Consider the following 14,921-nt stretch of genomic DNA (forward strand, 5'->3'; position numbering starts at 1 on the left):
CTTATCGTAATGTATATGTCGAATAGAAAATTGTACCCACTATAGATATCGAGATAATTTATATGAATTGACTTTGACCTGTGTCCATTATAAACTTAGGTCTATCATTACGACATCGCTAACTTTAATGAAATGAATGGTATTATACTTTGTTACTTACTTCAAATGCTCGTTTCCATAGTAAACGGCATAGAATATATCCTTGATGAACTTCAAGTTGCTGTATATGAGGGGAATGTTGAAAGTCTTCGGCGTTGGTTCCGTGTATTTGTTTGTTTTCGGACTTAATAACCTGAATGAGGCTTTTATCTGTAAAGAGAATTATTCATTAGCAAATGAAAATGGAATGGAGTGTCTAAAAATAAACCAAAACAATACAGATCATTATGATGATTTATGTATCTAATGCTTATTGAAAAACAAGGTTTCAGCGTTATTTTGGGCTGAAATAAAAAAACAACAATATAAACATAAATTACCGGGTTCCACGCGATGGACATTTGTAATTGAATTTTCGGGGAGTTTCCCTTTGTAGCAGATTTCTTCGATCGATTGTTGAGGTCGAACCACGCTTTCTCATCATTCACTATTGTTAGCAGCGGTATCGATACCTTCCCGAGAGTCTCGTCTTTCATTGTGTTGATTATCGATTCATCCTTCACTGTTATTGTTAGCATAGAAGTAACGTCGTTTATGGGGCTGCAAAGAAAATTCAAACGTTGTAACAGGGTAACTATTTTTCCACATGGCTTTCACACGACGTCATCTCCAGATGTAGGTATCGGACTGTGTTATAGAAACATTAGTTACTAACATGGGGCTGTGGGTATAAGGACTTATCAACATGATATGATAACAACAATGGGGCACCCTTATTACCTACTTAAGATTACGTACACAAATCACTCATATACGCCAATATGGCTCAACTTACAAAGTATAACTCTTGTTCCACATAGGGTCCGAGGTCCCAGGAACGGTATGCGTCTGTATCCTGGAGTTGTCCAGCTCCAGCACGCAGTAGGAGTCAGCTTTCCCGCTGATGCCGAGCGCGCTCAACCCTTCGGCGCCATACACCGTGACGGTGAGCTCGCCGACCTCACCCCAGTTGTTGTCCAGCCGGTACCATGACTGCAAAGAAGTTATCATTTATAAATTCTATTCAAATTATAAAAGAACTTCTCATCATCTGCCTAGCCTATTCCTAACTATGAATGTTAGTGTCAGCTTCTAGTCTAGCCGAATGCAGCTGAGTAAAAGTGTTTTACAAAGAACGACTGCCGATTTGACCAGCAGGTTGATTCTTGTAATATTGTTTTTGGTAAATGGAATAACTGTAACCTGTGGAGTTATCATTTATGAGTTAAGCTCAGTTAAACAAAGGATTTTGCATTTTATGGTTCTTTATGTTTTCAATGCGTGAAGATTTTGTTATGATAACGTGTGATATATGGAAGGATGTTTGGTATTTTTTACGTTTAAAACTACAGAGCGTGTTTTGATAAAACTTATTTAAACACACTATACAATATTATTTAAACACATCAAAAATAATAGGTACGAATTCTTTGTATTATCCAAAGCTCCACAAGAGGGTGAAACCGCGAAAAACAGAGTTGACTATTTTTAAGATTTCAATTACTTAACTGATTAATTACGAATGAAAACAAAACATTCTGTTCCTGAAAAATCATGTTTATTATAAGCATAGATATAGGAATATTTTTATAAATTAATTATTATAACCGTTATTAATAACGTAGAAGTAGCAAAAGCTGTGCTTGAAGAACAAAAAGTTAATTTCATGCATATTTCATGATAATTGGTCGCCATGGTATATTTGTAATTACTTAGCGACTGGATAGTTTTTTCTATGAATATGTTAATTTATTATAACTACCTACGTAGTTATTTTTTGCGACTATAGCTTAAGCTTATCCCAGCACGGATAGTTTTTGTCGAATGACGCAAGCATTATAGATCGATGGGTCAATTTTATTGTTAATAAATAAATCTATTTTTTTACCTGCTGTAGAGGCAACATTCTATTTTTGGTAGAACAAATATGCAAGTCATGAAAAAGTTTTTACGTAGATATTTTTTGTTTAGATACATTTAGGGTTTCAAATAATAAACTTTAGACTTTACCTATTACCTAGGTAAAGGTGTCACTCAAGCACCTAAATAATACCTGAATTTTCCCTATTGAGTTTTAGCGGATATTTTATGCGATGATGACATTGCTTAGGTAATGACGCAAAATAGGGTAAACATACGAAGTTGAGTTTTTCAGTAGGCAGTTTACAACACCCAAAATCTAACAGGAAAACCACTTTCGAACAATGAACAATGGTCAAGTAGGCATGTTACTTACTAAAGAAGACAGAAGAACTGTAAAATAGTAATATCGTTTTTAACATCTAAGTGTCAAATTATTCTGAATGTCACTGAAATAAATTACTCTCAACAATGTAGCTTAATTTTTGTAATTGCATTTGATAATTCTGAACCTATTTGTTGCAAGTTTGTATTAAAATTGGAGTTGGTAATGAACTTGGGATGTTACATGACATTTCATGGCCTCAAACGAAGGGTATTTCTATTGTAGTTAGTTCAAAAACCATGGTCGCGACTTCCACGTGTGTGACTAAGTAATTACGAACCACTTAGTTAACAATGTATTTGTTTTTGAGTCTTCCTTCCTGTCCATATTTGCATTAGGACACATTAGGATTACCGGTCGCTACACGTATGATGTCATGTAGCTTTTCTTTTGTTTTATTTTCTTCTTCCTTTTACTTTTTCCAGAAAGGAGGTTTTTATTAATCAGTGCCAGTTGGACATTTTAATTTGGCTAGAAAGAATGTCAAGTGATAAATAAATCTAGCATTATCTGCGCATCTCAGCCCGTTCGACGGCTTTGATTGCGTCATCAGCTATTGGAAGTCCGGAATATTCCGGCCGCGAAAAAACCGGCCTTCCAACGATAATGAGAATCCGACGAACGTAGAATCGGAGGTAAAGCGTGCGTTCTCTCTGAGTCACACGGAAAAGCCAGAGGATAAATAAAGATAAGTACATATCGGAAAAGAAAGTCGATAAAAATACTCGAAAACCAGGAAGCAATCCTGTTATCAATATTCTTGGAAATCCCTTTACAATGTATGTAATTAAATATACAGTTTATCGATATATTACTTGAGCTAGGAACTATACCAAAACTAAATATGTAACAAATTGTTTTTAGAGTGTTGTTGTAGTTACTAGGTAAGCTGTACGTAGAATTTTTTTTTACAGTTATTAATGCGAGCAGTGCGTGTTATACATTGTACAAGTAAAAGTACTTAAAGTTTGTACAAAAACGTAAACATAAAAGAACAAAACTATTAAATGCACTGGTCTTAAACGCAAGTGATATTATCATCTACTTGGCCTGTATGAACTGAACTTTATGCACCGCAAGCAAGGCTAACTTGGTTGTAAACCGCAAAGCAACTTGAACTTAAAAGTGTCCGCATAGTTGCAACACATTTCTTTTTAATTATCGTAATTAAATTGCACTTTACATCTGTTGCATGCCAGGTTGTATTTATAGACAGTTCAGGCTTTTAATAACTTGGTTATTAATTAGTTCTTCGGCATTGATTTATTGTCTCAGTTATTACATTATAAGCGTCATAATCAGACTCACTCACTAGATGCTGGACGAACCGTTCTAAAGGACCTATGCGAGAAAATAATTTTACCTACTGTTCACAGAAAATATACAATGTATATCAAAATAAAACGCACAACTTGAAAACAAAGAATGGCTTGCAACGTGACAAAAAGTAATTTAATTCATATTCATAACTTTTGTTAATTACAAAATTAATTTAAAAATTGAAAATTTCAGTCACAATGCACAATATTCAGATGGAACTAAAACTATGTATATTTTTAAATCTAAGGAATACCTAATTAAGATTCTATTCCTAGCTAAGATTCTAGTCTAAGAATTAGCTTTTTTCCCTCCATTTTTATCTTCTAATTAAGATTTTAAGCCTTTTCCCACGTGATTTATTCTTGAATAAGTGAGCAAATGAAACAAAACAACCAAAATTAAATATTTTAACAATGATACTAAAAATTCAATTTGAATTGAATCATTCACATTAATACGTATCTATTTTTAAAGCATCTTAAGTAAAAGCCGTTTTAAAGTGTTGTAAAAATAGATCGATAACTTAAGTGGTTTGTTCCTTCCGTGTACGTATAAAATTAAGTATGAATACCTATCTTGATTAAATGTAGCCTTATTTGCATGAACATAAACATAGTGGCATATTAACATTCATATCTTTAAAACCTTGAACGGAAAGCTCTATATAGGTATGTCTTTTTTCTTTTTTCTGCGTAGGTATATGGAGATAAACTTAATAATAGGATACTTTCATTCGTGTGCGGGAATATTCCCCTCGGGATGCGGGTGAAACCACAGGATGAAGACTATTTTATTTTACATATGATATGGGTCATAATCAATAATTAAAAAGTAATTATGCCAAACATAAAGTATTATGTAGTTCGAAATCATGGCCTTCAAATATTTTGTTGAACGTGATCTTAATCAATTCCAATTTTACTGCGCATGTACTTGATTTACTTAAGAGGCCTGAATCAACATGAGGGTTGATTAAATTATTATTTTCGACGATGCTCGGAGATTGTGTACACAAGGGAACTATAACAACAAAGGACTGTAATGATATTCTAAAATGTGAAAATACCATGAAAGAACCAAAACTTACGTTCTTGCTTGCCTTTCACAAACAATTTTCTTATAGAAGTAACAAACTATTTCAAATTATTATTTATTTTTAGCCCATAATGTCCCACTGCTGGGCAAAGGCCTCCCCATCTTGCTTCCACACTTCTCGATCTTTCGACCAAACTATTCCAAAGACATGTAAAAAACTCAGTTGAAATTTTTGTCTGGTTATTAATCCTACAGACTGCAATTATGAAAAAGCTGTTTGCGACTAAGTAGTTCTGATCTAGAAAAACCCAACGAAGTTGGACAGACAAACTCGTTATTATAAATCTTTTCTCATTGGTCGTTAATCATGTTGTTTTGCTTGATTTAATCACCAACAGTGTGGCCAACTTTAATATTTTGTTCTCATTCCGAATTTAAAAGTTGTGAGGAATTTATTTAAAAACCATAAAGTTTGAGAGAAAAAAGTTCCACTCCTTAGCGTACATTTTTCCACCCTGGTAAATTTTAGGTACCAACCGCAAGATCACTCAAAATTTCCCCATTTCTACCAGTAATATTAGTAATAGGTTAAAGATATAGAGGTTTTCATTATACAGTAGGTACTTACAAACTTATCTCCCTCGGGAGTGGCGTGCTGCACGGCAGTAGTCGTGGGCACATTATCCAGGGGCATGACTCTCGCAGTCGCGCTCAAAGTAATCAGCAAATGTATGGAGCCTTGACCGCACTCCAGTTCCTGCCAGAGTTCATGGGTCTTCTCCTTTTCCAGTTGCGAGAGGTCGATGACACACCTGTCAAATGGAACTGTTCAATTACCGTGCAAACAAACGGTACCGCATAATAAAATGCTCGCATATTTCAGTGAGATAAATATTATTGTTTATAATATGTATGTTGTATATTATGTTGATCCTCGGCTTATCTGTAGCAAATTATAGTCCTCATATTTTTATGGCCGAGCTATGAGAGGAGACCGGTTTTTTTGCGTCATTATCATCAAAGCTGCCTACGAATCTATGCTACATAATTTACAGATGTTTTTTGTTTAGGTGTATGGACTTTCTATATTTATTAAGTGGATACGAAGAAGAGATTCTATGTAATTTGCGTCATAGTGTCAACGGTTTTGTTAAACAACTTAACAACCGAAATAACTCAGCTATTCAAATGTATAGTTATATTTATAACTTAACAATGTAGTTAACAAAAACAAAGTTTTTGTTCAGTTTGACATCCGACAAGTGCCCATCACATAAAAACATTTTCAATAAATATGACACATTGTTTTTCTTTAACCGGCGTCATATTTATTATTTTGCTAATTATAGGCTGTCTAAATAATATGAGGTATTTACCGCAGATCAGTATTTTTCCGATGAAGTTTAACCCGGAACGTTATGCTTGGTCTTGAGTATCGAGCTATCTGCTTATAGCCAGTATCAAAACTACAGAACGAGACTTGTCGGCCCTGAACGCCTCTTCGCATTTTTAAATGTGTGAATTAAATGTCAGAGGACAACGACAGATTCAATCAAATAAATAAAGGCTTTGTATACAAAGGATGTACGTACTTACAAAAGATGCATAATACATATAAAAATAGTGTAAATATAAATCGCGATTAATAAACTGTCTGACGAGTACACTGGCTGATACACAAAGGGTAGATTGTCCTCGGAGCGTATTTACAGACTGTACATAGCCAAAACGCATCCATAGGAAACTGCTCGCTGATACTTTGTAATGCTGTTTTTTAATTTGTGATTTCAAAGTATACACGAATTTTGCGTACTGCTCGCGTATAATTCGTAGCTTAGACGTGCACATGCATCTTTCCAATTTATACACGGTCAAATTTAACTATACAAAATTTATATTAGGTAAAGTATTAAATAAAAATGGCTCTGAATCTGAGTTTGTTTATTAAAAATGATAATTAAACAGGCTTCTTTTTAATATCATTATTCGCCCCTAAAAATGTATTTTGCCTTCTAAATTATTAAGTCAGCCACAATCAACGAGCATCTAAATAATACTATCTTAGCCACTAGTTATCTTCTAAGTAAACCACTCTAAATACAACTCAGCATGATGGTTATTTTTTAGCATCTTTTGTAGCAGGCATTCTAACAGTAAACTTCTAAAGTACTATTAAATGACATCATAAAATATATTTAATTAGCTTCTAATTTTTTAACTCAGAACGTTTAAAATGTAAGCAAGCAACATGCAGCAAGCATAGCTTCTGTCACGGCTCCGGTGCTGCGGGGCTCCGGCGGTCCCATGCGAGCTTATCGTCGCAGATAGTTTTAACGCCCGCCGACGCGGCTGAGGCTGGCCGGCCCGAGCCGGCCAGCAAGCCGAAGCTGCGGTGGTGAGCTCACCCCTTCGCGCCTACGCGGTTTTGAATTGCACTCTAGGGGTAGGGCAGACAAGACTACGTGGAGTCGGTTTCGCAGTGATTTGTTTTCGTCACTAACTTCAATTTTTAATACAATGTTTTTTAATTGAAGGAGCATTATTAATATTTAAATTAACATTAAATGCTAGGTCGTGTTTTAATCAAAATGGCGAGCATGCAACTGCTCGCGAATAGATTGGAATCGTAAAGTTTTTCGCGTCTATTCCAATGTATACACGATTAGTTTGCATGCGGACTAGCACTGTATATTATGGAACAAAGCAAGATACTTTGGCCACTACGAAATATATGCGAGTATTTGCGTACTGCTGCTGTATACATCGGAAGACTTTGTACAAAAAGTGAATTCCAATCTATTCGCGACTAGTTTCACACGCTTGCGTACTAGCCATGTATATACTGTAAATACGCGTCCTCGGACAGCGCTTTTGTGTCGAAGCTTTTATCCAACTGTAGGAAGCTGTCGCATAATTGGACGTTTGCAATATTTTAAATGCAAAATTAACTATTGATATATAGATACATAATTTTGCAGTATCATTTAAAATTCTTATGTATTGTACTGACGTAAGAAACGCCGACATTTAACGTATTTTTGAAAATATAGATTTCCTAAAAACCATAATTCACACCATTTTTTCCTTATATTTTAATATACCGTATTTTAATATTGTTATTGCTTCCTTACTATAATATAATGTTTCTTACTGAAAGGAGATGGCCAAATTTTCATAGAAAAAAAACCAGAATCGACAGCAACGAAATGGGTTCCAATGGGTTCATTATGATAGACCTTTGATGGTGCCAAAAAATCCAGCCTGAAATCCATGGGGTATAGGAGCTATATCATATTTTCACAAAAATAAGTTCTGTTGAATTTATGTTGATTTATAAGATTATTGACATCAAGGCATATAAAAAACAAGGTACACTAACATTATACAAGCCAATGGTAATATCCCCATGGTTACAGAGTTTGCCTGGAGATTATAAGGTCTTGTATTTAACCACTCCAGATACGATTAAGCACCGACCTTACCTACTTGGAGAGGTTTCGCAGTTACATGCAACCTTCACAACTGGCTATGAAATGTTTTTGGAGAAATTGTCTTTGAAAATCGCGCCATGTGACATTGTCAAATATAAAAAATTACTTAGCAATGCAAAACGGTCCAATCACGAGTCTGCATTCAACTTCTAACGACAGTGGCGGATTTACAAACTTGCCGCTAGTAGGCCATTCAATTTTTGCCGCCTCTAATGATTGTGAACTTAATGATATTTCTGTCAGTTACTAGATTATTTTTGCAAGCCTCTATGTATGTACCGAAGAGTTTAATGTTAACAAGTTTATATGACAGCGACTTTGAAGCGTAAAACCTCTGTAACTTTTAAACGGCTCAATCGATTTTCATCATACACTAAAAAAAAACTAAATTGAAATCGGTTCATTCGTTCGGGTGCTATGATGCAGTGGCGACGTAGCATCGGGTGGCACCCGGGGCAGACTCCCAATTGTGCAGCCCCCCCAAAAAAAACAACAAATGTAAATACTTTTCTGTTCCAAAACTCAATAAATTTGTAATTTTTTTTTTAGTTTTGGTACACAAAAATATCTACCCAAACAAGAGTGAAAAAAAAAGCAGTGCAAAGAGAAGAAGCCGCGAGCGTAGCGAGCGCGAAATTTTTGATGTTTGGGACGCAATAATACCTAAAGAAATTAGAAAATAGGCACTGTCAAGTGAAAGGCGCGAGCGCAGCGAGCGCGAAATTTTTTGAGTCTTGGAACACAAAAATACTCAAACAAGTTTGAAATTTTTCGAGTTTTGGACACAAAACTCCTCCACGCGTCAGTTGTTTTTACTACTTCGGTGCTTTAACTTTTTGTTAAATTGAGGACTCAAAGAGCGCAGAACAAACCAGGAATGATGAAAAAAGCCGCGAAACCGCGAGCGAAGCGAGCGGATTTTTTATTTTATTTTTATTGAAACGCTATTAGAATATTTTAAAATTCATGATCACGTAAGTACCTAAGTATATTATGTATACTACAGTTTATTAATTTTGCGTTTATTAATCGTCTATTTATATATGGATTGTGTACTCATATACTCAATTATAAAAAAACCTGTAAAAAAAATTGCTAATTTTGCCGCCCCTCTAAATCTGCCGCTCTAGGCACTGGCCTACTTGGCCTATTGGTAAATCCGCCACTGTCTAACGAACATCAAATAGTAAAAGTAAACTTTTTTGTGAACTAAAATCTTGATCGAAAAAACGTTATAAAAAGAGAACCCCATGGTTTTTAGATGATTTGAAATACTTTTTAAAATCCACAAATTATACTGAATCCAATCATACATATGAAGTTCCTGTCGATTCTGGGTGTTTTTTTGGCCATCTCCTTTACGGGCTTAATTACTTAGGTACACACAATTTTTAAAAGTAATTACTGTTGATTATAAAAGTAAAGCTAGTTTTTTGACTGATTATACTAATTAATTGATCAGATAAAGCTAATCTACATGCATGTAAGAAACAATATGGCAAAGCCCAATTTAACGTCATGGCTAGTAAATCCTGATATAAACAAGGTGGCTATGTGCGTCAATAAACTAAAAAAAAAACTCGGAAAAAATGATACTGGTTAAAAATCATTCGGCACAAAAAAACGGGGCTGTAATTAATAGACAAGCCATCCAACCTCGATGGTGGGAACCTCCGTCATCAGGAGATATGCTCTACAGGCTTTGCAGTCATAAAATAAGCTATAACAATTTGTAGACAATGCTTTATGTTTTATACATTATTCGCCTAAAAAAGGCTCTCATTGTAAAGTTTTTAAATCATCATTTTGGAAGTTATTATTGCGTTAACTTGCATCCTATCTAAGCACCGTCATATATTCTGTACATATTTACAGTAATTATATCGATTATATTATTGAGATAAAGAATCCGTTAAATAAATATTAATTGATCAATATTGTTCGCGGAATCAAGTCGCTACGCTGTACAAAGTACTGTAATAAGTACTAATGAATTAAATCAATGTGTTTTGTTAATTTTGAGAAAAAAGTGTGATTAATTAACATTATTAACATGTTCTTTTATTAAACCAAGGACACTCATAGTGTCCGCTTATTAAAAATAACAGTCCTGATATATCACTTAGATGTGAGCTCATAATTATTTATGGAAATTGTTTGTGTATTTTAATAGATGACAAAAAATGTTAGTTTATTTATACAAAGTTAGTTAATTAAAAAAAAAAGTTGTTATTGAATATAAATAAAAAAATCTGGCATTAGGTACATGTAAGGGCACTTCCAAGTAAACTTAACTTAAAGTTAGTTTACACAAGGTTTTAAATTGCAATAAAGATTAATCTTCTCTGTTCATTACCTTAGGTGTTTTGTTATTTAATTTGATCAACTTCTTTATTTATGTTTAGCTAGAATAATCATTTCAAAAGAAAAATAAATCTTTAAAATGCAAGTCATGGCTGCACATCGTTTTTTAATAAGGACCTTGGTTTTGCACGCGTAGCTTAATTAAGAGCTCAGTTCATATAGAAAATATGTTAGTCTTATTAAAAATGTATACGCAAATAATTATAACGTGAATTAAGTACAATTAATAATATTGAATGGATTTCCGCTATCTTAAGTTTCCATTGCAGTGGCCTTTTTCATTTTGTAATAAGCAACAGTATTTCCTTCCTAAAAGATAAAGGAGGTATACCCAAATTATAATCAGACTCTTTTACTGTCCTATTGCTAGGAACTGCAGATCTCCTCTCACGCAGAGGACGTATGAGCATAACGTAGCTTCTATATTCGTCATTGTTTAGTTGTGAAAAAGATAAAAATTAAATAAGTAATGATTACCTGCCCATAAAGCTCTTCTGCTTCCCCTTGTGCCAGACTGTAATTTCCAAGTTGTTGTCATCGTATAAGTACAAGTTGAATCGCTCACACCACGATAGTTTCGACTTTGACAGCTGCTTCGACTTGTGACCTTCGCTGCCCAGCCTGTTTTAAAGAATCCAAGAAAAAAAACATGTCAAAAAAGCATTATCGATGGTTTTTAATAGATATTTTGTTTTTAATCGAGGTACCTATATATCATGTTTGTCCTTTAATTTTCCCTGTTTTTTTCGATCGAAATCAGTAAAAAACTATTCTGTACTAACTATTAATCAGTATTTTTATTATTTGCTGATTTATTGGTAGACTTTAATTTAATCTTATTTATTATACATTACAGTTGAAATCAATAATAAAATTCCTTTTTTTTGCTGATTGGATTACATCGAAAACTATTTTTGTTATTGTTTATAATTCAATATTTATGAATTATACACAAAAGTCATGGAAGCATTAGGTACTGAGATTATTTTAAAAGCAAACTGCTAAAGTGGAAATCAACATATTCATTCGTAATTTCGTACAGAGCTTAACATACTCGCTCACTTACTTCTTACTGGTAAACAGCTTTTAAAAATGGAACAGCTTTTGTTTTTTATTTATTTTTGGCAGCATATTTATTTATAGTCTACGGACAAAGTACAAGTAGGTGCGGTAGCAATTATCTCGGTGAAAATAGTATGTCCTTCCTACATGAGTCTTTGTGTCTACAATCCAGTTTAAGAGTATGAAAATTTCGGATATTATAAAGAAATCTGTGTAAATAAGCCTAAATTGGGAAATAAAAATGATATTGTTTAAATTCTTGTTTCTGCAGATCTTTGCATAAAATGATTCTAAGTTGAGGTACTGTAGCGAGACGGTTATTTGAATATCTGAATATGTTTAAGAAGTAAGTATTAAGGGTGTGAATAACTTACCGAAATTTACAATATAGTCCATTGGCACTGCCGCTCGGCGTATCTTTGGCATCAATTAAAACGACATTCACCATAGACTTCCAAGACTTCTTGAGAATGTCGAATTTTCTGTTTTTCCAAACATACTGGTGGACAAAAGGATAATTTGATGCAAATTAGTGCCTGATTAATGAACTAAAATAATACAAATATAACCTGAAAAGTATTTGAGTCGTATAGAAACAAAAACAGCAATCTGACATTTCAATAATTGTCATATTGATAGTCCTTGGAATGACGACAGACTAAATGAAATACATGCTAACTTTTAATTAATTACAGTCTATATTGGTCCCTAACTAGTAACGATAAGTGAAAATTATGATCTTTGGAACTTTTAAGTCGGATTTTCCGAATAAACATAACCTTTCAACATTTGCTATTTGAATTTGTTTTTCTAAGTGGATGAGATCATATAGTGAAAATAAAATGTTTGCAGTGATTAAATAAATTGGAATACACTGAAAATATTTAAGTAGGCAAGCATTGGAAATTATTTTTGAATTCGGCGTCTGGAAGTACCTAATGCATAAATTGCATTTTTAAGTTTCTTTCGTTTACATTGTTACAATTGCTTTGTTCATTAATAAATTATTACAGTTTACGAAGGCAATGTTATCTTAAATTATGCAGAAAGTGTTACACAATCGGATGATTAAAACGTAACTTCGATCGATATGACTAGACATCGATAACATTGTTTCTTAATATTGCTGTGTGATCAAAACAATGCAACCGTTTGTAATTACACAATACGTACCTACCTTCTGAACTTTTTTGCCGTGATCTCTGAGTATGGTTAGCCCACTGCCAATGCGGTCCATGAAGTCCGAGGAGACTGCAAGCGCGGTGGGCGCCAACGGGTCCATCACCAAACCGTCAGGAATTGCGAGCGACCTGGTTATAAACACAACATTCATGTTATTATAAAAAAAAAAATCTGCAACCGGGACAGTAAGAACTTTTTTTTAAGTGCAAGAAGGACAGTTTTTAAATTCCTCTGTTTGGTTCACGGGTTTGTTCACATTTTTTTTTCATAATTGCATTTCATAATTTTAATTAAATGTAATAAATAAACAACCCTTAAAAGTTCGTGCGGAGCGCACAGTGCGTGCTTTACCCGCGACGCATGCCGATGTACTCTGCTCCCATCTCAGAATCTCGTTTTGGCTGACTGGTCTCCGGCAGAACCAGGGCGTCAAGTTAAAGAGCTTCCAAATTATAATTATCACAAGTTTAACATTATGCACTCTGTGTTAAGCATAAATCACGGACGTGTCGGCAACGTACTTAAATTGCAGTCTTCGAAAATACTTGACTAACTTCCAGACTGATTTGTAATAGCTTTTTTGGGTCTTACTAAATATATTTAAAGTGGGTTTGACTCAAAACAATGATATACTGGTGCTGTATTCATAAATATCATTAGGTATAGCCACGTACTGGATTTTTCATATTGTCAAAGTATAATACCGTAAGGCTCTGGGTCACGTAGTCACAACGGGACTTGACAATATGATGTCTTTGTTTACTAACATTCATATACACCTAGCATACTAACCGCTTATTATACACAGTTTACTGTTTTTGAGTAGGTCTATTATTTCTTCTTTTTTACGAAAATATCACATTTACCTACATATTCGTAGGTATACATATTCATAATCCTTCATATTCGTAGATTGTGAAAATTCCAGTTTCGCAATTCCAGTTTCGAAGCTTTTGTGTCAAAATTCTAGCATTAATTAAACGGTTTAATTTATAATGCGTATTTACTGTACTCATGATAAAGTATTTTACAAAAGGTATCTTATCTCTCCAATGAACTTGAAAAAGAAAAAGTCAGTTCGTTCAACTCCGACGTAAGGTACGAAACAAACGATTTATAATGTAAAGTTGTTACTTAGTTGACATTAATAACGTTGTTATATTATAATTACTTATTAACAACAAGTCTATTGTTAACAACCTATTGTTGAATAAAAGAGGTAAGTAAATAGATATCTAAGTATAGATGTAAATCTTGTAAACAAATGAATTTTCAGATGGAACTGGTGGCAATTTTTAAATTCTTTTAAAAACAAAAGGTAATTAAACGTGCACTTTATATGTGAGCTAGCAATTTAGGAACTACTTAATAAGATAACAATGATTATGTCGTAGCAGTGTATTTGGATTCTAACCAGTTCTGGTTCGTAATTAATATTCAAATAAATGATTCTGAGAAACTTTTGATTGGATGCGTTCCTCCATTTGTTAAATATTTGCTTAAAAGCTAAGACTTTTAGTAGGAAGATGTAAGCTAGCCTTAAACTTAACTTTTTATAGGTATTCATTTACTATTCAGCGGATTTCCGTTCAAGTAAACGGCATTGAAAAACCTTAAACGTATGTTTGTGGTCATTATGGCCACATCACATTGTTGCCCTGACCAAAAAATACTTATCTCCATTCTACAATTTGACGTCAGGCTAGTTCGTTTCGTGGACGTACCAATAAGTCATGATTATAATCATTAGGATTCTAGAAGATAATGTTAATACGTTTTAAATTGCCATTTTTTTGTATTTATGATATTTTTTGACCAGTCACGATTGAAGGTGACCGCTGACCACCAACAATTTGTAAGCTGTCATTTGTTTGTTCAGGATTAAACCTCTGTGTAGGTAAGTAACGCATAATGGTCCTTGTCAACAATACTTAAGTAAGTACACAATATTAAAAGCTTTTTTAGGGTTTTTATAATCCTACTGGCAGCTGCGGGAAAAAATCTACTAATAAAAAAAAAATATCCACACCTGTTCAATGAGGTTAACTGATTAAAGACTTTTTAAGTCCACGATGACCGATTAA

The 14,921-nt window shown here is 33.8% G+C and overlaps 1 protein-coding gene across 6 annotated transcripts in view; it reads right to left on the reverse strand.

The window, feature by feature from the left end:
* LOC110369940 (multiple C2 and transmembrane domain-containing protein) overlaps nucleotides 1-14,921 on the reverse strand; it is a 43,053-nt gene that overhangs the window by 4,852 nt on the left and 23,280 nt on the right. For 5 of the 6 annotated variants that reach the window (XM_021325608.3, XM_064034987.1, XM_021325589.3 and 2 more), the window contains exons 2-8: nucleotides 12,833-12,965; nucleotides 12,030-12,154; nucleotides 11,071-11,214; nucleotides 5,367-5,550; nucleotides 935-1,131; nucleotides 480-699; nucleotides 161-309 (exon numbers count right to left, since the gene is read on the reverse strand). In XM_021325608.3, the coding sequence (XP_021181283.3) occupies nucleotides 161-309; nucleotides 480-699; nucleotides 935-1,131; nucleotides 5,367-5,550; nucleotides 11,071-11,214; nucleotides 12,030-12,154; nucleotides 12,833-12,965 (1,152 nt within the window). Of the gene's footprint in view, nucleotides 1-160; nucleotides 310-479; nucleotides 700-934; nucleotides 1,132-5,366; nucleotides 5,551-11,070; nucleotides 11,215-12,029; nucleotides 12,155-12,832; nucleotides 12,966-13,149; nucleotides 13,287-14,921 lie in introns of those variants that run through there. The other variant, XM_021325630.3, reaches the window with a different exon arrangement.

This window comes from Helicoverpa armigera, chromosome 5 (genome assembly GCF_030705265.1).
Source record: "Helicoverpa armigera isolate CAAS_96S chromosome 5, ASM3070526v1, whole genome shotgun sequence".
NCBI lineage: Eukaryota > Metazoa > Arthropoda > Insecta > Lepidoptera > Noctuidae > Helicoverpa > Helicoverpa armigera.